General features: G+C 43.7%; 1 protein-coding gene across 2 annotated transcripts in view; it reads right to left on the reverse strand.

Annotated features, from left to right (window-relative positions):
* The window catches only part of LOC110123562 (solute carrier family 5 member 4), a 31,090-nt gene extending 9,946 nt beyond the window's left edge, over window positions 1-21,144 (reverse strand). The window contains exons 1-9 of one of the 2 annotated variants that reach the window (XM_070474684.1): window positions 21,091-21,144; window positions 15,076-15,147; window positions 14,288-14,359; window positions 13,251-13,355; window positions 11,028-11,087; window positions 9,185-9,289; window positions 6,823-6,928; window positions 5,577-5,657; window positions 3,173-3,393 (exon numbers count right to left, since the gene is read on the reverse strand). In XM_070474684.1, coding sequence (XP_070330785.1) covers window positions 3,173-3,393; window positions 5,577-5,657; window positions 6,823-6,928; window positions 9,185-9,289; window positions 11,028-11,087; window positions 13,251-13,355; window positions 14,288-14,359; window positions 15,076-15,093 — 768 coding nt within the window. In that variant the 5' untranslated portion in view covers window positions 15,094-15,147; window positions 21,091-21,144. Of the gene's footprint in view, window positions 1-3,172; window positions 3,394-5,576; window positions 5,658-6,822; window positions 6,929-9,184; window positions 9,290-11,027; window positions 11,088-13,250; window positions 13,356-14,287; window positions 14,360-15,075; window positions 15,238-21,090 lie in introns of those variants that run through there. The other variant, XM_070474683.1, reaches the window with a different exon arrangement.
* Between the last annotated feature and the right edge of the window lie 2,165 nt (window positions 21,145-23,309).

A 23,309-nucleotide genomic window follows, 5' to 3' on the forward strand; every position in this document is an offset into this window, starting at 1 on the left:
CCTATCACTTCTATTCAAACGTTTGCAGTTCCCAGGCTGCACTGCAACAAGGGCCATGTGCTCCTGCAGGCACAAAGCTGTCACTATTGACTTTTGCCACAAGTTGTGCCTTTGGTGTGTGTGTGTGTGCATGCGCTCAGCCCTCAGTCATGTCCGACTCTTTGTGACCTCATGGACTGTAGCCCACCAGGTGGAATTTCCCAGGCAAGAACACTGGAGCAGTTTGCCATTTCCTACTCCAGGGGATCTTCCTGACCTAGGGATGGAAACTGTCTCCTGCACTGGCAGGCAGGTTGTTTAATACTGTGTCACCTGCGAAGTCTTTGATATTTCAGGCGCTAAGTAAGTCATATACTCATTGGTTTCTCTCTACTACTGCTAGGCAATTATCCCGAAGGGAAAGTCAGCTCACTGACATGGAAACACCAGAGGCAGGCAGCCATCAGAACAGAATTCTGAGATATTCATCTCCAAATTTCTTCAGACTGCACTGAGTTATGAATCAAATATGATGGTCCTGGGGAAATGAATGTGTGTAATTTCATAATTCCTACTTAAGTTGTATAATTTCTTGACTAGTAATTTCCTAGCAAAGTGGAATTTTCAACCATAATAATATTTTGATGTCACTCTTTCTTCTCAAGGAATGTTGTAAAACAGAGATGTCTTTTTCTGCTTAGTTGTCTCTGGGGAGACAGATCTGTTAGGGACAGTGGCAGTGTTATTTAGTGCTGATGGAGCAGGCGATATTTTTGGACAGAGGTCTGGAAGCTGATGGTTGGAGGGGCAACACGAATTACAGGTAAGGAGAGAAGCCTCGTCAGCAGACAAGCAGGTTCAGCCCCTGCATCTAAGAAGAATGTGAGGTCACTTAAGTTAGTTAGTTAATCAGAGGCAAAACAAAAGTAATAAAGATGGTTCCACAAATCAGTGGCGTAAGGATGCATTCTTTGATAGACATGTTGAAGAAATCAGTTTACTATATAGAGAAAAAGAAAACTGACACTAACATCATGTATGGCCATTGATATAAAGTGAGTTAAAATTGTGAAATTGTAAGTTTAAGTTGACAGAGACTATTTAGGAAGAAGAAAACTTCCAAAAAAACCCACCAAAATAAAAACAAACTCATTTGATATAAAAAGGAGCACCCAGAAAACAAAAAATAAGATCTTAGAAGCTTTAAATACAAAGGCAGAAAAACTGCAGGATAAAATTAAGAAAGTCTCCTCTTAAGTAGTGCAAAAGACCAAGAGATGGATGATGGAGAGAAGAAGGTAAAACACTAGAGAACCAGCTGAGGAAGACCAACATCCAAAAATAGAGTTCCAAGAAAACAAAACAAAACAAAATGGAAGGCAGCAAAGAATCTCCCCAAATTATTCAAGACATCAGTTACTCGATCAAAGAAGTTCACAGCAGCCTGTCCTAATGGGTAAAAATAGATCCACACACAATAGTACATTGTGGTGAAATTTCAAAATGCTGAGGCCAAAGGAAAGGCAAGGTTCCAGAGAGAAAAAGCAGTTGTTCAGTCACTCAGTCATGTCCGACTCTTCGCGACGCCATGGACAGCAGCACACCAGGCCTCCCTGTCCCTCACTAACTCCTGAAGTTTGCCCAAGTTCACGTCCATTGAATCGGAGACGCCATCCGACCAGCTCATACTCTATCACCCTCTTCTACTTCTGCCTTCAATTTTTTCCCCAGCAGAGTCACACCCAAAAGATCAAGAGTAACTTCAGGCTTCTCACCTGTGATGGTGGAAGTCAAAATACAATGAATCTATGACTCTGGGAAGATTATTTCCAACCTACAAATGTGCACATGGCCAGAGGATCAATTTACTTAGAGTTAGGTTGAAGACGTTTTGAAACATGCAAATTCACAGCTAATACATCTCCCTTCTTTCTCAGCAGCTAACCGGAGAATTCATTGCCTCAAAAAGCTGGACTAAACAAAGAAAGAAGATGATGTAGAATACTGGAAATAGGAAATACAAGCCAAGAATGAAGCGAAGGGGATGTCAAATGTGGTCACGAAGGGAGTTCTGAGTTAGGATGAGCACCAAGTAGAGTGGACAACCCGTGAGCTGGTGAGAGATGAAAGGCTCCAAGAGGAAACAAGCAGCTCACAGAATACTTGATGTGTGTGCAAGAATTGAGAGGAGATTTAGGCAATTTGCTGAGGGTTTGTTACTGAATGAGTAATAATCACCAAGAGAATTTAAAACAGAAGTATTTAGAGTTATTCGTTTTAGGGAAAAGAAAAAGCTAAGGAAAAATCAATCAGAGAATATGTAGCTCGGTTATGAGTTACATTTATGCAGTCACAAAAAATTGCTGCATTGAATGCACATCTCGCCAAAATTGTGAACTGGATCTATTAGGAAGATGAATGAACAGGAGATGTGCCTTGTAGGGGACTGAGGGTGGAAAACTGAAAAGGTAAACTCTCATCTCTCTTTATGGGAAGCCAATAGAAAACTCTAAAACTGGAAAAGTAAGAAGAAGCAATACAAGGATTTATTTGAATCTCCCGGGAATCAGGTTTATGAGAAAATTCTGATTCAATGGGTGTGGGTAGCATCTAAGAGCATTCATTTCTAATGAACTCTAAGGTAATATCCATGCCAGTTGTTCACAAACTATACAGTGAGTACAAGATTTAGAGAATAAAAATGCATACCAAAATACTTAACTGAGGGAGTTGAAATTGTTTGCCTTTGGGAGATGAGAAATAGGTAGAAAGTTGGACACTAGACAGCTATTTTTCATAACAGTATTAGTCACTCAGTCAAGTCTGATTCTTTGTGACCCCAGGGACTGTAGCCTGCCAGACTCCTCTGTCCATGGAATTCTCCAAGCCAGGATACTGGAGTGGGTTGTCATGCCCTTCCCCAGGGGTTCTTTCTGACCTAGGAATCTAACCTGGGTCTCCTGCTTTGCAGGCAGACTCTACCATCTGAGCCACCAGGAAAGGGTCCATTCTTTTTTAAATTTCATAAGAAGCGTCGTATTCATAGAAGGTTTTGGCTCTTTAAATGATGTATGTGTGTGTATGAAATAGAAACTAGATGTTTTTCTATGAGTAGAAAAAGAACAACATAAACATATTCATGTATCTCTCTCTCTCTGTCTCTCTCTCTCTCACACGCACACACACACTTTACCTGATCTGTACACCAATACCACGCAGCTACAACAGTCATTCCGAATATTGTTCCTGGCCATGGAATATCCCCAGTGACAGCATCTCGAAAAATATGGAAGGAGTCTCCCTGAGGTGTGTAGCACTTGGATTTGATTGTCAGGTTGTCCCCCTCCACTATGGTTGGGATGGCATTCATGTACTTCTCTGTAAAATTCTCGTAGCCTCCGACTTCGGCAAAAGCTGAAAAGGAATTGGATGAAATGAAATTTCTGTCAAATCTTAGACATCTAAAGTGTTCATAATCACTCCTTTGTGGTGGAGGTACTCAAACACCTCCAATCAGATTATGCGTGGTGAGGGGATATAGGGAAACTTACCCCAATGAGAGGGTCTGGAAAAGCTAGTCAGGTGTAGCAAAGAACCACAATGGATGGAAACCTTAGAAAGATGAGCCCAGACATTTGGGACAACTTATAAAGGTTCAGATGACACAAAATTCATCAGAGTAAATTTTAGAGTGGTAGATATTACAATTCTACATTTGTGGAGTTGAGGTCGACAGTTTACTTCTTTATTCATTATTTAATTTAGCGCTAACACGTTTGTGTGCACCAAATATTGTGGTGGGATTATGGGCAAAATGAATGTGCAAGGCAGAAACTCAACCTAATGGAGGATGCAGACAATACAAGGAAATTGTTCTGATAAGGGAAACATGGTTTGTAGCAAAAATACATGGAGGACCTAGGAGGTGAGAGTCTACCCATAAGGATAGGATAAGTGAGTCTTAGAGAAGCTGATGCCAGGGTGTACACCACTGAGGCCAGAGACCAAAGGAGCATGAACGAGAGTAACAGAAATTCTGGCTAAGTAGCAAGTTCACAAGGAACTGGCAGTAGCAGCTGCTTCAGGAGTAGCGCTGTGCCATAGAACTTCCTACAAGGACGGAGCCGTTGCCTGTGCTGTCCTATGTGGTAGCTGCTGGCCATCTGCTGGGAATTCCCTAATGGCTCAGTGGGTAAAGAATCTGCAATGTGGGGGCACAAGAGATGTGGGTGCAATCCCTGGGTCGGGAAGATCCCCTGGAGGAGGAAAATGGCAACCCACTCCAGTAATTTTGCTTGAAAAATCCCATGGACAGAGGAGCTTGGTGGGCTACAGTCCATGGGGTCACAAAGAGTTGGACATGCCTGAGCAGCTAAGTGCAGGACACTGCCATATACTGAGTGCTTGAAATATGGCTAAGCAAGTGAGAAACTGAATTTTTAATTAGCTTAAATTTAAATAGCCACATGTGGTTAATGGCAGCCATGTTCCGACAAAATCACCAGTCATCATTGTGAATTTGTTGTCTCTGTAGTTCTATCAGTTTTTGCCTTGTATCTTTAAGCTCTGATTAGGTGCCTGCGTGTTCAGGAATGTTTCATTCAGTGCAACTCGAGTGGGTGTTGGAGCAGGGTGACTGCTGGACAAGGGAGGGATGAAAGGGCATTTGTCTTCACCCTATATCCTTTTTACTTTATGCATGGATTTTCTATGGAAACAAAAACAAAAACTATAATAAAAGAAGCCCAAAATTAGCAAGCTGTAAATCAGATTCATCAATAGTGATCTGGCATGACTTAAAAGAATGAATAACTGATGGTACTAATAAGTGAGAGTCATAAAGGAAAATACAAAGTATATCTGTTACTTATATAATAATAGAGTAATGAATATTCTTCAATAATTTCCATCAGTCATAATTAAGTTAATATTTAGTTATGTAAATATTTCCTAATATTTAATCCTTCATTTAATGAGGATTTTAGGTAAATGAAAGGTTTCTGTGCATTGGATCCATGCACGAATACTTTCACAAAATGTCAACTCAGTGGTACTAATTTTGCCCATTCTGAACACAAGGATATTAAGATTAAACAAAATAATTTATCTAAGCAATAGTTTTTCAAAGGAGGTAAAAGTGAAAAGTGAAAGTGAAGTCGCTCAGTCACGTCCAACTCTTTGCGACCCCATGGGCTGTAACCTGCCAGGTTCCTCCGTCCATGGGATTTTCCAGGCAAGAATATTGGAGTAGGTTGCCATTTCCTTCTCCAGGGGATCTTCCCCAGCCAGGGATCGAACCCAGGTCTCCGCACTGCAGGCAGACTCTTTACCATCTGAGCGACCAGGGAGCGCCATAGAAGGCAAAGTTCTCCCTTACTTCTTCATGCTGAGATAGTACAGTAAGAAAGAAGTTCGCAGACACTCCTTTCTGCGTAAGGAGTACGCGAAAGAAAGAAGTTCTCCGAATTATGCGAATGATTGGAAAATGTGACCAAACAAAAGGGAGGCAGCTGACACAGTCAAGAGCAGTCAGACTGAACAGACGCAAGTCCCAGGGTTTCTGACCCCAGGGCATTGCTCATACCATTATCACTTACCAAACCCCATGAGAATAAAGGAACCTATGAGCATGATGACCGTTTGGAGGGTGTCTGTGTAAATAACTGAGGCCAAGCCCCCTGTGAAGAGAAAGAAAGGAATCAGGACATTTTACTCATGCGTCCTCATCTATCTGCTGTCACTTCTGTGTTCTCCTCTACCCAAACTCTAGAAATAACTCAGCAAAAAACATATCAAACGCTCCTGGATGGACCACAAGCCCCTCTCGGCATCTTTGTCGCCTTAGTAGTCATGGCTCTCGTTGGTCCTCTTGTCTTCCTTGCCTTGACTTGACTCAGTTTCTATGAATTATAGTGGAGTTCCACCTTTGTGTGAATTTTTGAATATTAAATAGCAATAAAGGCAAAGTTTTAATACCATAGATTTTCCCTCGCTGATCCCTCAGTTTGCTCCATTTAGCACAATTACACTTGCTCTCAAAAAACTGGGCAAGGCCATTTTTGCTCTCCCGTTGGAGTGTATTATTGTTTCATTAGTCGAGAACCAGATACATTTGATGAGCTGTGTTTTCCTGCAGTGTTGTTCGAACCACAAAAACTTCCCTTTCAACTCTGGGCTCACAGAATCTCAGTTAATGAGATACTCCCTTTATGAGAGGGAAACAAGATGGTTACTGAAAATAGGAGATTTATGCCCTTATCTGTCACTTATCCTGAGACACGTACTTGATGTATAAAAATGGCTTTAGGACTGTCTCTATTGTTCCAGCTATACTTTTTCTTTATTTTTCCAGTTGAGCTGGCATAGTTTGATTTTCATATTTGTATGCATGAGGGAGAACACTGGTACATCTGGCTCATGAAAGCCTGCTTGAATTATTACCACACCTTTCCTCCCACAACCAACCCTCTGTTCCTGTTTTCCTTTCCTGATTCTGCGGCTCATAGTCCCACCACTGTGCCCTGGCATGTACTCACTTGGGCCCTGCCTTGGTGTTGCCAGTCTCGGGTCTAAGCCACTATTTCATCTCGACCTCCCATGTGTATGTTACGCAGGATTCCAAATGCCGGTCTGCGTACCAGACACATAGCTGAGCCAAGTCACCATTTTCCCATCCCGTTTACCATGTCATGGTGCTCACACCTCATACTGTTTTCTTTGCTCTAGTTATGTTTCTCCATCTGTGCTTGAATCTCATAATGGAAAAAAAGGGTATCCTTACATGGCAGTGACAATGCTAATGACAGCTTGGGGTGAGGTAGGCAAAGGATAGCACGGGCTCACCAGTGATTGTGTAAATAGCAGTGATAGCCAAGAGGATGAAGATCGCCAGGTATAGGTCCAATCCCAAGGCCAGTTTGATGAATATGGCTCCAGAAAATATGTCTGACTAAAGAGAGAACAATCAGGGTGGAAAGGAAACATGCACTGCCTCACTCAGCTCATCACTGATGTCTTCCCATTAATATTTGATGCTCCCTGGTGGCCTAGTGATTAGGATTCAGCACTCTCACAGCCTTGGCCCAGGTTTGATTCCCAGTCAAGAAAAGCCTTTCTTTTCTCTCAGCTTGCCACCTACCACAACCCTAGTGAGACCATACCATCCTTTGGGGCTTCCCAGGTGGTGCTAGAAGAGAAGAATCTGCCTGTCAGTGCAGGAGACATAAGAGATGCCAGTTCTATCCCGGGGCTGGGAAGATCCCCTGGAAAAGGGCATGGCCACCCACTCCAATATTCTTGCCTGGAGAATCCCATGGACAGAGGAGCCTGGTGGGCTACATTCCATGGAGGCGCAAAAGAGTCAGACATGACTGAGCACTCTTGGACCTTATACATTACTGGAGGTTGAGAACCAGTGAACAATATGATCTTTTTAAAACTTGGGGCAGGAGATGGCTGTGAAAGTTGTTGATCTGTTTAATAAGTAACCAGGACAGAAGCTGTTATCAGTGTATAAGAGTACACAAAATGTCATGTCTAGGACTATTGATACCACTTAAGATATAACCTTGTAGGTGAGAATGGACTCCTGCTACAGGATCTTTCCAGCTGCCCACACCAGACCGTGCATAGTCACACGCATGCTCTGGGCCTCTGTGTTGCTCCATTCAGCTCCCCAATCTTCCACCCCTTCCCCACCAGCAGGAACCAACCACCTCAGGAGGCTGCCTCCCTTTGGTACCTGTCATTCTGCTCCAGCACCTCGTTCATACTCTAGCATCATAAAGCTCTAGATGTCAGAGCCAGAGGAGAACGGAAATCACCAGCTCCCACTCACCGGAGGAGCATGTAAGCACGAAGCCCCCAACACCTGCAGGCTCCTCTGCCTCCCTTGGACTCTCCTCACCTTCCTGTCCTGGGACTCAAGTGCCCCCAGCCCTCACCAATGGGGACGACCTCCAATTCCACCCAGCACGGACTGCCATCCTCTTTCCCGCCCTGCAGCACATTTCCTGCACTTATCTACACACTCTAGTCCAGCTCTTAGTTTAATATATTTGCATATAATGCCATAAAGTGCTATTTCACATGTAAAATTCTTATACCCTTCCTTAACGACAGGAAGGAAGTAGTGAACTGCTAGTGAACAGGAATCTTGTTCCCCTAACATGGAGCCCAACAATTTATAATAAGTACTGGGAAATGCTCACGTTGCATTAGGAAGGCTCGGGCCATCTAATCTAAGCAGCTGGTTTACTTCCAATCATGATTCGGCTCAATCATGGATCGATAAGCAGGGTGAACTTCTGCTCTAGTGGACTGCCTGGACTATAAACTCTCAGGAGATCATGTCCTTAGTCACTGACACATGAGGAGATTTCTCTTTGGTTTCTACATGTACTACTGAATCTTCAAATTTCTTCTTTCCTCAATAATTATCTCCAAGAGACTAAAAAAAAAAACTTTAGAATTCTTTTAACTCTTGTTTGTGTCATTTGTTTCATATGGGCAATCTCAGATAAAATAAGGTACATTTAAGCAAAATCAGTATAATAATACAAAACACTTTCCCTTCTGGTCTTCATGTTAGATAGTCAAGCTGAAAAGGAAAATGTAAACCTAGACTGGCCTTGACAATGAGAATGAAAAGGTTATTATGCAGAGGGAGGTGGGAGCTAGAGAATCCTTCTTGTTTCTGCTACTGAATTGCTGTGACACTTGAATGAGACCTTCTGCTCTTTCTGTCCATCCATTATTTTTTCATGGTCTTAGTGGAACAATGGGTTTATACTCTGGAGGCTCTTGTGACTCAGAATTCTTTTACTCTATGAATGCAGGGTTTCTGAAGCTCCCCCCACCCTTTCTTTTGGGCATAAAATCTTGGCAGAGAGACCCCCTGGTGGCTCAGATTTTAAAGAATCTGTCTGCCATGCAGGAAACCTGGGTTTGATACTTGGGTTGGGAAGATCCTCTGTAGAAGGGAATTGCTACCCACTCCAGAATTCTTGCCTGGAGAATTCCACGGGCAGAGGAGCCTGCTGAGCTCCATGGGGTCACAGAGTCAGACACAACTGAATGATTAACACGTTGAGAGAGACCCCAAGTAGTTTTAAAACATCCATATATGGCTTGACCCATAAAGTTCTCTGATCTTAGCACTCTTGTCCCTCTTGAAGCTAAAACACCAGGAGGGCACTGAACTCACTGAGATTCTCAAAGCCACACAGATAAACAGGGAGAGGATGGAGAGGTAGACCTGGAGCCGCTTCCCACCAAACCGCTTCCTCAGGTATTCCGGCATGGTCATCACCTGCAGAGACAGACACCAGCAGGGATTCATCTTCAGGGTCCCACACATTCAGATGATCCAACATGTATTAAGCCTCTGTGGACAGGTAACTGTGTGTGGCAGTTACCCTCAAGGTGGGTAACACCCCCAAGGTGGGGAGACATGAGTGAGAAGGCACAGTCCCTTGGGAAGCTGTGAGTCTGGAAAGAACATGGGCATTGGACTCAAGCATTCTTGGGATCTGTTCCCAGATTGTGACCTTTGGCAAATGACGGTCTCTCTGAACCTCTGTTTTCTCACCTGTAATGTGGGGCTTTAATATGGAAGTAGGTGTAAAATACCTACCACAACACCAAATGAATGGTGATGCTCAAGAGATAATATTTATTATTTTCACTGATAATGTTGCAGTCTAGCAAAAACAACATAAATAACGGACTGCAATTACAGTTACATGATAAATAGATAATTGAATAAATTGCAAATATGCATCTGTATGTACATTCACATGATTGTCTTTATCGAAAAGAAGAGTTACATTAAATCCTATGTAGAGAAAAAGCTGAGGTTATCATTATCAAAATACTAGATCAGCTTTGTGATCAGCTTAAAGGGTACATTTTTCTGGTTCCTTCACAGCAGACAAAGCTCATGGCTTCATCTCCCCCAGTATAAAAGAATCTTAAATAAATATTAATATAATATTATCAAAAACAAGAAGGGGAACTCTTGGGGCTCAGAGACTGTGCAGAACCACCGCAAGGATGGTAAGCCATGTCCAAGAACACATGCATGAGTTATGTGCTGTGGATCCCTGCACCAAAGAGGGCAGAGCTTGCCCAAGCCCGGAATGGGAAGGGACTCAGGATGAGCACAGGCTATACAGTGACATGCAGAGGGAGTAGGCAGTAAAGCTTGCTCCCTGGGAGCCCCATCCCAGGAATTATCCCAGGACACGGCACCCCTCAGCGCAGAGGGAGTGGGTGTGGCAGTTATGCTGCAAGAGGCACAGCAGCGCCCCAGTTGGCTGGCAACGCCCAGATTGAAGGGGAGCCACCACAGCATGGTGCTTCCTACCCGTCATTAAAAAAAGCTACCTTACAAACGTCAGGATGACAAAAGTTAGAATAAAGGAAAATATCATGTATTGGTAAGAATGTCGGAAAAGTAGAATCCCAACAGTGATCAGCAAGAGGATAGCTGACTGCAGCCATTTTCAAGAGCAATCCTGCAGCACTTCGTGGTCTTTTTTTAAGTTTTGAAAATTCTTTTGTGATTTGTATTATTTTTTGGCCGCGCTGGGTATTTGTTGCTGCTTGCAGGCTTTCTCTAGTTGCAGCGAGCGGGGCCTGCTCCTTGCTGGTGATGCGTGGACTTCTCATTGCAGTGGCTTTTTCTTGTCTCAGAGCACAGGCTCCAGGAGCTGGTTTCAGTAGTTTTGTGGGCAGCACGTGGGCTCAGTAGTTGCGGCTGGAGGGCTCTAGAGCACATGCTCAGTAGTATGGCACATGGGATGAGTCATCCAGCGATGTGTGGGGTCTTCCTGGACCAGCGATCAAACCCTTGTCTCCTGCATTGGCAGGCAGATTCTTTACCACTGGATCACCAGGGAAGTCCAGTAGTTAGTGGTCTTATGTAAATGTAAGCTCAGAAATTCTGGGGCGAATAATGTTACTCAGGTTTCATAGCTGAGCAGAAAAAAATGAGGGAATAAATGAATGCCTGACATGTGCGCCAGAGAACACCTGTGGCTACTCACCCCTGCCTTGATGTAAATGGGGACAAAGAACCACCCTAGAACCAGCAACAGCAGCAAGGCCTATAAGAAACCAAGGACAGAGAGGAAGTTAGAGAGGTTTGGCTTGTGGGCCTTTTCGCTTCACAACCTCCAAGTCTGAAGATATAATGTTTGCTTCAATCCTGTCCCACTCAGGATCCCAAGACAGCTGTGGGTCTCTTTCTTCTGCTTCCATGATCCAGAGATCACATTTCCTGGGGCTTAGGATGTGGCAAAGATGTGTGGTGAAAAATGGACAGTCAGAGATCTGAGCCCAGCTGGACCACTAGAAGGTCATACAATCTTAACCAAAAGGAATTATTCTTAAAAAAAATGTAGTTGTGTCGAGTCTTCCTTGCAGCACATGGAATCTTTCTGTACGGTGAGTGGGCTTAGTTGCCCTGCGGCATGAGGGATCTCGGTTCCCCCACCATGGATCAAACCATTATCCCCTATATTGGGAGGTGGATTCTTAACCACTAAGCCACGAGGGAAGGCCCTAGGAATTATTCTTGAATGTCAGGAATCATATAGAGTGACAAACCAATGAGAAATTTAGAGACAGAAGAATATTCCCATTGCCTCCCCAAGTCTTGCCATATATAATGATGATAATAGTACAATCTTACATGAATATTAACATTTATGAAAACATCTTCACTTCTATCACTCATGCTGTTCTCACAGCACCAGGTGAGGCAGATGCGATAAGCACAGTTATTCCTGATTTATGGAGGGGTAACCTGAACCTCACAGAGATTAAAGAAACCCAAGGTCACAGTTAAAAGAGCCAGGCTCCCAGCAAGCTGATAACCACACTCCCTGGGGCCATAGGGCATTTTGTCCACGCTTCTGGAGGCTGGCTCCTTTCTCGACTCCATGGCACCATCAAAGCGAAACCCAGACCATAGGGCACACGGGGAGGCTGGGTCCATTCTGAGTCTCTGATACTACTAAAGTAATTACTGGGGCAAAATCTTCAATAGGGGTGGGGCACGGTTACTTGTGACGACACAAATTCCCTTGCTGAGTCTATCCAGGATAGTCTGTTTATATACATATAGTTTACAATGATCCAACTTTCTTCCACATAAGCATCTCCCTGACTGATAGGCATATACATTCACAAACAAACACTAGAAAGGATAAGTGAATAGAACCGAAGACACTCAGTCAACTCACGAAATGTTTACAGATTGTGCCCAGTCAAATGCTGAATGATGGGGTGGTGTGAGTGACACGAGAGGAGATGGCCCCTTGTGCTTAAAGATCTTAGAATCTAATTAAGAACACACAGCTTGCACTGGTGAGGTGGCAGTGCAGCAATTAGGAACTCAATCACCAAGTCTTAGAGATTCGATCTGCTACCTCCAAATCATTTACTCTTTACTGTTCTGTCACTTCCTTGGCCAATTTCTACTCCTCTGTCTGGCAGCAGCCTCAGGAAGTTCCCTGGACACCTGCCTGGTCCCACCCACCATCTAGGATGGATGCCCCTTCTGCATCCATCCATGCCCCTTCTGTTTCCTTCTGTTGAGATCTCTCAGTGCTCCATGCATGCTTCTCTCCTTGTGCTTTCTACACTGCAGTGAATGTTTATCTGTCTCTCCCACTGGGATGTAAGCTTTTCAAAGACGGGGTCATTACTTGTACATGTTTTAATTTCTTGCTTCTAATTCAGACTGAATGTATAATATAGCTCGGGGCGGGGGGAGAGAGAAAAATGAGAGCTAAAATGATCAAGGAGGTCAAGTAAAAGTGGGATTAAATGATATAGAGATGACTTCCAGGGTGGGAATAATGGCTTTAGTGAAACCTCAGAGGTAGGGTATGGCCTGGGCAAAATGGGTTACACAGGGAAGGCCCTGAGGTTCAAGAAGAAGGAGAAATAGAAGTCAAACCAAAGAGGAGTTTGTGCTATGCAGAAAAGAAAAGGGAAAGTGAAAGTCACTCAGTTGTGTCCAACTCTTCACAACCCCATGGACTGTACAGTCCATGGAATTCTCCAGGCCAAATACTGGAGTGGGGTAATTTCCCTTCTCCAGGGGATCTTCCCAACCCGGGGATCAAACCCAGGTCTCCTGCATTGCAGGTGGATTCTTTACCAGCTGAGCCACAGGGGAAGCCCAAGAATATCGGAATGGGTAGCACAGACAAACACACCTAGAGTTTCGATTTAAAGAACAAGCCCGTGATGTCACTTACGTTCCATTCAAATGCTGCAATGGCGATTCCCGAAGCTGCTCCGGTCCCTGCCAGCCCCACGAAGTGGCCACTGCCGATGTTACTGGCGAAGAGGGAGGCGCCCATCTGGAATCCAAGGGAAGAGATTAGGGTCAGAGCTAAAAGTCCCAAGTCAGACTTCTTCAGGTAAATATTGAGATGTTTCCATTACTTCTCCATACGGCAGGAGTCAGCAAGCTTATAGCTTGTGGCCTAAATTTAGCTGGTCATCAGTTTTTGCGCGGTTGGTATATAATATTGTTTTCACATTTTTGAATTATTTTTTGGCTGTGCTGGGTCTTTTCATTTTGGTGCACAGGCTTCCCTTGTTTCGGGGCATGGGCTCTAGAGTGCTTGGGCTCAGTAGTTGCGGCTTTTGGGCTTCTCTAGTCGCCGCACTCGGCTTAGTTATCCGTTGGCATGTGGGATCTTAGTTCCCCAACCAGGGATCGAGCCTGCGTCCCCTGCATTAGAAGGTGGGGTCTCAGCCACTGGGCCACCAGGAAAGGCCCTGAATGATTTTTAAAAATTGAGAGAGTAGAGTTGACATGTATACGCTCCCGTGTGTAAAATAGACAGCTAGTGGGAACCCGCTGTGTGGCACAGGGAGCTCAGCCTGGTGCTCCGTGACGACCTAGAGGAGGGGACGAGGGTGGGTGGGGGGTTCACGTGGGAGGGGGCATATGTATACTTATGGATGATTCACGTTGCCCTACGGCAGAAACTAACACAACACTGCAAACAATTATCCTCCGATTAAAAATAAATTAAAAGAAAAGAATCGGAGCCAAACCAGCTCTTTCCAAATGCCACACGACACCTGCTCTCATAATGGGTGATGTATTCTTGTTTACTGGAATGACAGGGCTGAGCTCTGAGGTCAGGGGTTTAGGAAAAGAGACACCAGAAAGCAGGCAATCAAAGCACCTCAGACATGATCAGCACTCTACATGTTTCCTTGGCTTGTCCTTAAACATACACACTGGAAATGTATCGCCAGGAAGCTTTGACTCACTCACCGGCCACCAGGTCACATCTCGGCCAGCCAGAAAGAAGCCTCCAACAGTGCCCCGGTTAGTCCTCAGCATTGCCTGAGCAGAAGGGAAGACATTTACGAGTCAAGCCTCAGAAAGAGCCCCTGAGATGTCCCAGAATCTCTGGCCAGGGTTCTGACAGACATGACCTTCTTTTCCAGCACTCCTAAAGAGAAACATTATCCTCAAAACTGTGATACAGCACCAATTTTTCAAGGACTTCAAAATCACAACTTCATAGAAACCAAAGCACTTTAAGAAATCATATTTCCCAACTTCTGTCCTAATTGCTCTGTTTATTTTCATTGATGAATACAATGTGAGGTATCTATTGCTAAAGCTGTGCTTGGAAGAAAATTTGCAGCCTCCAGCTCATTACTTAAAAGAAAGAAAGAATGTAAATGACATAAGCATCCAAATCAACTAAGTTGTTAATAGAAAGTGAGCAAAGGAAAATAAAATCAATGAGATAATAACACAACACCTTTATTCATGATGTCAGGTGCTGGAAATGCCGAACAGGATAAGTCTACAGTCCTGTTCTCACGATGGGCTTGTTAGAAGAATAAAGTAAATCAGTGGAAGCATTACTGACATCACACATGAGAAAATGACTGCTTAGGGAGAGACAATAAAATCTGTGACAGCTGATTATTGACAGCTGATTTAATGTCCTCTCTGCTCTGTCACATCACACTTTTCCCTCCCTCAGTCATTTCCCCCACCCTCAAGCCTTGAGCCCACTCTGAACATCCCACTAAGCTCCTACATACCCACAGTCCAACGGCCATCACCAACACGAAATATATGACAATGACGGAGATGTCAGCAGCATTGTGTATGCGCTGTGAGGTCTCAGGAGGACTGGAAGTCTCAGTCACCGTGCTGGGGCTTAGCGTGCTGGCCATGGCTGCAGGCACTGCTTTCCCCTTCCCAGGGACAGCCCATTTCTTATATGTGCTCTAGGTTAATGATCAGCCTTGGGCAAGTGGGGAGCACTATCAGAGCCGTCTCCTGGGCAGGAGGACCTTTAAACCTCTCCCCTGAAGCCCTGAGACCCTGGCCCTCCAGAGCCATGTTGGACCAGGTGAGGTGTGGGAAGGAGGGGTGAGAGATGAGAAACGGGGTGAAAATGGAGGTGGAGAGAGGGGTGTTCACTGTGTGGAAAGATGGCATCTTTAAGAATATTTGGATAGTCTGGGTGAGGATTAGGGAGAGATGAAGGGGACAAAGAGAGAGGCAAGAGAGAGGTGAAGGGTCTAGAAAAGAGTCAGGAGGACAAGGGGTGAGGGATCCTTATAGAGCGGATAAGATTCCTGACCAAGAAATTACATCCCTTGAAAGTGAAGTTATTTTGTATTTCCTAGGTTCCTCTATGTTTCTCTGGAGCAGGTAATCTGAGTTAGACTTTGTATTACACATCAGGACTGAGGCAGCCCATGCAAGAAGGGGAAGTGGCTCTATGAGCACTGCGTTCAGAGGGGTCAGGGCGGGGGTGTGGAGTGGGTTGGGACAGAGGTTTTGACAATGGGCGTATCAACCTAAAAGCATGTGATAATGATTCTCAGGACTCATATAAAGATGTCGGATTGCTTGATCATACGATAGCTCTATTTTTAACTTTTTGAGGGATCTCCATACTGTTTGCCCTGATGACTATCAATCTATACCCCACCAATGGTGTATAGTGGCTTCCCTAGAGGCTCAGTGGTAAAGAATCTGCCCGTCAATGCAGGAAACATGGGTTCAGTCCCTGGGTCAGGAAGATCCCCTGGAGGAGGAAATGGCAACCCACTCCAATACTCTTGCCTGGGAAATCCATGGACAGAGGAACCTGGCAGTCTACAGTCTATGGGGTCGCAAGAGAGCTGGATATGACTTAGCGACTAAACAACAGCAGCAATGGTGCATAGGGGTTCCCTTTTCTCCAGATAGTTGCCAGAATTTGTAAGTTCTCGTCTTTTTGATTTTTTTAATTAATTTTTTATTGAAGGATAATTGCTTTATAGAATTTTGTTGTATTCTGTCAAACCTCAACATGAATCAGCCATATATATACACGTATCCCCTCCCTCCTGAAACTCCCTCCCATCTCCCCCCCCACCCCACCCCTCCAGGTTGACACAGAGCCTCTGTTTGAGTTTCCTGAGCCATATAGCAAATTCCCATTGGCTATCTATTTTACATATCATAATGTAAGTATGTAAGTTTCCATGTTACTCTTTCCATACATCTCACCCTCTCCTCCTCTCTCCCCATGTCCACAAGTCTATTCTCTATGTGTGTTTCTCTACTGTTGCCCTGTAAATAAATTCTTCAATACCATTTTTCTAGATTCCGTACATAGGCATTAGAATATGATATTTATCTTTCTCTTTCTGACCTACTTCACTCTGTATAGTAGGTTCTAGGTTCATCCACCTGTTTAAAACTGACTCAAATGTGTTCCTTTTTATGGCTGAGTAATATTCCATTGTGTATATGTACCCCCACTTCTTTATCCATTCATCTGTCAATGGATATTAAATCTTTTTGATTTAATAGTCATACTAACAAGTATAAGGTGATATCTCATTTTGGTGCTGACTTGCATTTACCAAATAATTAGTGATGTTGAACACCTTTTCATATACTTTTTTGGTAGTTCGTATGTCTTCTCTGGAAAAAATTCTATTCAGGTCCTTTCCCTATTTGAAAATCAGGCTATTTGGTTTTTCTTTATTTTTTTTTAAGCATTTAAAAATATTTATTTGGCTGCACTGGATCTTAGTTGCAGCACTCAGGATCTTTGCCATGCTGGATGTTTCAGCGTGGTGCATGGACTCTCTAGTTGTGGCACACAGGCTCAAGAGTGCAAGGGCACAGTAGCTCCACTGCAGGTGGGATCTTAATTCCCTGACCAGGGATCAAACCTGAATCTCCTCCATTGCAAGGCAGATTCTTAACCACTGGACCACCAAGGAAGTCCCTAGTTTGGCTTTTGAGTTGATGAGTGTTTGCATACTTTAGATATTAACTCCTTACCAGATATATGGTTTACAAATATTTTCTCCATTCTGTAGGTTGCCTTTTCATTTTGTTGACTGATCTCTTTGCTGTGCAGAAAACTTTCAGTTTAATGTAGTCCCATTTGCATTTATTTTTTTCTTTTCTTGCCTGGGTTTTTGATGTCATACCCAGAAAAGTTATTACTAACACCAAAGTCAAGGAGATTTCCCCCTATATTTTCTTCTAGAAATTTATAGTTTCAGGTCTTACATTTAAATCTTTATTCCATTTCAAGTTAATTTTTTTCAGTGTTGAAAGATAGGGATCCAGTTTAATTCTTTGGCATGTGGTATGCAGTTTTCCCAGGACCGTTTATTGAAGAGACTATCCTTTTTCATTGTGTTCTTGGCATCCTTGTCAAAGATTAATTGACCATTTTCTGGGGTTTATTTATGGGCTGTTGATTCTGTTCCATTGGCCAATGTATCTCTTTTTTACCCCAGTGTTATACTATTTTGATTACTATAGATTTGTAATTTAGTTTGAAATCCCAGAGTGTCATGCCTCCAGTTTTGTTCTTCTTTCTCAAGATTTCTTTATCTATTTGAAAACTTTTGTGGCAGGATATTTTTTTCCTATTTCTGTGAACAAATATCACTGGCATTTTAATGGGGATTTCATTGAATCTCTAGATTGCCTTGGGTAGTATGAGATTTTGACAATATTAATTCTTTCAGTCCATGAATGTGGGATATCTTCCCATTTATTTATATCTTCTTCAGCTATTTTCATCAAGGCTTTATAGTTTTCAGTATACAGATCTATCATTTCCTTGGTTAAATTTATTCCTATTTTATTCTTTTTGCTGCTATTGTAAATGAGATTATTTCATTTATTTATTTGTCAGTTCATTGTTGGTGTTTAAAAATGCAACTGATTTTTGTGTGTTGACTTTATATCCCACTACTTTACTGCATTTGTTTACTAGTTTGAACACCTTTTGTGTGTGTGTGTGGAGTTCTTAGGGTTTATTGCCTAATCGCTTTGGCTAGTACTTCCAGTATTATGTCGAATAGGAGTGGTGAGAGTGGGCACCCTGTCTGACTCCTGATCTTAGAAGGAAAGCTTTCAGCTTTCCACCGCTGAGTATGTTAGCCGTGGGCTTGTCAGATATGGCCTTTATTGAGTTGAGATAAGTTCCTTCAGCACCTGTTTTGTTGAGAGTTTTTAATCATTAAAAGGTGTTAAATCCTTTTCCTCTATCTGTTTTCATGTCTGTATATGGGACCCCAGTCAGTGAGACAATGACCTGGGCATGAGCTCACCTTCTAAATGTGCCTCTCCCTGGTCTTGGACTCCATCAGGGATTCACATGATTCCCAAAAGTACTTTTGCCCATGGAGCCATACTGAATTTTTTTCGCTGAGGGGGGATACTAGCTGGAGACTTTCTATTCCATCATCTTGCTGATGTCACCTCATGAACCCCTGTACCATTTTAAAGATGTCTTTTACTTGATTGAACATTTGTTTGATTGCTGTCAACTTTTCACTGTTTTCCAGAGCTCAAACAACATTCTGCTTTGCTTGTTTTGATGTTTCTGTTGGGGAATGAAATCTTAGAATATCTTAGGCCACCATTTTGCTGGCCATTTCATGATTATAATGGAGATCTGTAGACTGAGGCATCTCATCAGGTCGTTACTATTATCCCCCCACACTCTCCCAGAGACCCTATCCTGGATAAAGTATCCCCTGCAACATCTGTCAGCATTTAAAGTGTCCCTTTGTCTGTCAGCATTTCTGACCATTTAAAAGCAGGTCAAGAAGTAACATGGATGAAATAAAAGCCTCAGTAGGAGCCAACAGGAAAATCGAATGGGCCCTATACAGAAAATAGGAGTATAGCTAAGTTACCTAAACCTCAAAAAAAAAACAAAAAAAACTCATCAAACTGCACACTTTAATTAATCAATTTATTTACTTAAAAATAATTTTTTATTTTTATTTTTTTTTTGTCTTGAAGCATGTGGAATCTTAGTTCCCAGACCAGGGATCAAACCCATGCCCCCTGCTAGAGGGATGGACCCTTAACCACTGGACCACCGTAGAAGTCCCAAGTTAACTAAACTTTGAGCATAAAATATGGATCTCACTAGGAAAAAAAATAAACTTTGACCTTAGAGTAAGGTAAGAAAATGTCACCTTTTAGAGAGACCTGTGAACCTGAGTCTAAAACCATCATAGAGCATGTGGGAAAGGATTTGGAAAGCTCCATATTTATAACTTTCCTTCACCAAATAAATAAACCCACCAAGCAGCAGGTCTCCTTTGGATCATTTTTCTTTCTGGGTAAGGAATTTCTGCTGGGCATCACATTGTCTTCCAACTATAGGCCTGGAGTTTTTGCCTTCTGAGCTCCTACCTCATCCTGTGCGCAGGATGGAGGCTCAAGGTGCTGCATCCTGGCCTTCTGAAGCCCTTGCTTCTCGAAGCTATTTGGCTTCAACCTCTCTAGTTCCTGCAGCCGTGCACTCACATTCTCTCATCTCAGGCCCATGGGGAGGGAGGAGGAGGAGTCTGGAAACCAGGATACCTCAGAGACCTGTGGGTCTACAGTTCCTGAACATTGACCAGTCTGAAAAATTAATAAAGGAGCTTTATTACTTTATTACCCTAGAAGAGAAGCGAGTTCTCCTGCCTTCTCTGGGAAATCTATATAGAAGAGTTGGCTTGACAATTGTGTTTGTTTGGGGCTTCCCTGGTGGCTTGGTGGTAAAGAATCCTCCTGCCAGTGCAGGAAACACGGGTTTGATCCCTAGCCTGGGAAAATCCCACGTGCTGAGGAGCAACTGAGCCCATGCGCTACGACCACTAAGCCTGTACTCTAAAGCCTGGAGCTGCAACTACTGTGCCCACTCACTGCAGCTACTGAACCCTGGGCACCCTGGAGTCCGTGGTCCACAGCAAGAGCAGCCACGACAACGAGAAGCCTGAACACTGCAACTAGAGAAAAGCCCGTGCAACGATGAAGACCAGCAAAGCCAAAATTAAAGAAACAAATAACATTATTAAAAGCCCTGCATTTGCAGGCAGGGGTCTAGGCTGGTCTTTGGGAACGGTTCCATCACCCCCTGTGTCCTCACCTCACTGCTGCAGTCACAGTGCCTCTGTCTGCTACCTGTCACATAAAGCACCCCTCCGCCCATACAGGCCTCTCTTGTCCCTTTCTTTATCTGCCTAGGCTTTCCCCACCTGACCACCATTAGCAAGTGGCACACACTGCAGACTTCTGCCGCCTCCTGGGTGTCCCTTGACCTTAAATACAATAGAGGCATTATGCTTTCTATTTCCTCGCCGTAAAACGTCCTTTCTGCTAACTTGTTAGAACTAGAGCAAGTTCTTCCTCCTTTGGGAGACCAGAGTCATGTAAAGTTATATGAAGAGTCATGTGTTTGTTGCTGCAACATTAAGGCCAGGACACTGCTTGATCTGTTGGAGTCATGAAAACGATGTGAGCTGCAAAGTCTCTTGTTGCTGTTCAGTCGCTAAGTCATCTCTGACTGTTTGCTACCCCATGGACTGCCGCACGCCAGTCTCCCCTGTCCTTCGCTACCTCCTAGAGTTCGCTCAGACTCGTGTCCATTAAGTTGGTAATGCTACCTAACCATCTCATCTTCTGCTGTCCTCCTCTGCTTTGGCCTTCAATCTTCCTCAGCATCGGGGTCTTTTCAAATGAGCTGGCTCTTGGCATCAGGTGGCCAAAGTGTTGGAGTTTCAGCATCAGTAACATCTTGTGACAAGAGAAGTCCCAGGATTTCCAGCTCTGCGGGCAGAGGGAGTTCAGCTTGAACCAGCAGGGGCTGCTGTGGAATTAGTAGTGGGTTCTCTGCTTTCAGCTGCTCCCGAGCGGATGAACCCCAAGCCTGAGGGCAGGAGACTTTGGCTCCCCGCTGGGGGCTTCGCAACTGCGTCCTTCTGAGGAGGGACATCTGTGGAGTCATAGGCGATGATCTATAAGTCATTCAGCAGAAGACTGGGAGCCATACTCAATTTTTCTTGAGATTTATTCTTCTAAAATAAATAGCTTTGTTCTGTGGTCTTCTGTGGTGCAGAATTTTATTTCTTTGGATCCCCAAGGGCATCATTATTATATAATATTTTATATATATAATACAATAAGTAATTTACATTATACCATATCATATTACACATGATATACAATTTATAATATATAGTCTGTATTATAGTATGAAAGTGAAATTGAAAGGAGCTCAGTTGTGTCTGACTCTCTGTGACTCCATGGAGAGTACCGTCCATGGAATTCTCCAGGCAAAAATACTGGAGTGGGTAGCTGTTCCTTTCTCCAAGGGATCTTCCCCACCCAGGGACTGATCCCAGGTCTCCTCCATATCGCAGATGGATTCTCTACCATCTGAGCCACCAGGGAAGCGGCTCTAGTGCACTATAATTTTTATGCATATATATAGAAAATTTTAATTTATTTAGTGGTTTATTTTTGGCTGTGCTGGAGCTTCGTTGCTGCGCGTGGGTTTTCTCTAGTTGTGGAGAGCCGGGGCTGCTCTCTAGCTGTGCTGCCGGCCTCATTGCAATGGCTTCTCATGTTGGGGAGCAGTTTCTAGGGTGAGCAGGCTCAGCAGTTGCGGTGCACGGGGTTAACTGCTTTGCGGCATGTGGAGCCTTCCTGCATCAGGGGCTGAATGTCCCTGTATTGGCCAGCAGATTCTTACCCCTTAGAGCACCAGAGAAGTCCACTATACTATAACATGATAGGGGTTTCAGCCTGATTCTCTAGCTCCAGGTCAGGCAGTTGGCCTCCCTGACCATCTCTGGGCTCCAAACTGAGGAGGAGGAGGCTGACTAATCCTGCTAAGCCTGGAACAGCAGCCCAAGCTCACACAGTGCTTCAGGCCAGGGGGGAAGTGAAACACAAACCCTGAGCTCCCCAAGCCTCACCAGTCACCTGGGGAAACTCAGAGCACTGTTTAACTGGCCTGAGAAAAGACAAGAGGTGAGTTCCTACTGACAAGAGTGTGTGCTACTGTTTATAATAGCCAGGACGTGGAAGCAACCTAGATGCCCATCAGCAGATGAATGGACGAGAAAGCTATGGTACATATACACAATGGAATATTACTCAGCCATTAAAAAGAATACATTTAAATCAGTTCTAATGAGGTGGATGAAACTGGAGCCTATTATACAGAGTGAAGTAAGCCAGAAAGAAGAACACCAATACAGAATACTAATGCATATATATGGAATTTAGAAAGATGGTAATGATAACCCTGTATGCAAGACAGCAGAAGAGACACAGATGTATAGAACAGTCTTTAGGACTCTGTAGGAGAGGACAAGGGTGGGATGGTTTGGGAGAATGGCATTGAAACATATATATTATCATATGTGAAATGAATCACCAATCCAGGTTCAATGCATGATACAGGGTGTTCGGGGCTGGTGCACTGGGGTGACCCAGGGGATGGAATGGGGAGGGAGGTGGGAGGGGGGTTCAAGATGGGGAACACATGTACATCCATGGCAGATTCATGTCAATGTATGGCAAAACCAATACAATATTGTAAAGTAATTAGAGTCCAATTACAATAAAAATAAATTTATATTAAAAAAATAGTTTGTGCTATTCAGGAGCATTGAAACTAATGAGTAAAAGTGACTGGACCTCACAATTGGTAAGTGTATAGTTATCATTGTGAATATATTTGCAGCAACTTAAAGTTATATACGTTCACACAGGGTAAAAATTGGTAAAAAGGAATAAGGTTTAACTAACGGGATAGACTTATTCCCAGATTTTTCTTTTCTATTCCAATTGGAGGTGCTGGAGTCACGTGTTCAGAGGGTCCACCTCTCTGACCTTGAGTGGCCATTCACCAAGATCATCAGTCACCTTTTTCTTGCTTCTTTTTCTGCCCTTGGCACATGCTCTGACATCTCACTCCAGGGATCTTTCTTCCTCTCTGCCATGGAGACCACCT

This window comes from Odocoileus virginianus, chromosome 12 (assembly GCF_023699985.2).
Source record: "Odocoileus virginianus isolate 20LAN1187 ecotype Illinois chromosome 12, Ovbor_1.2, whole genome shotgun sequence".
Classification (NCBI taxonomy): Eukaryota; Metazoa; Chordata; class Mammalia; order Artiodactyla; family Cervidae; genus Odocoileus; species Odocoileus virginianus.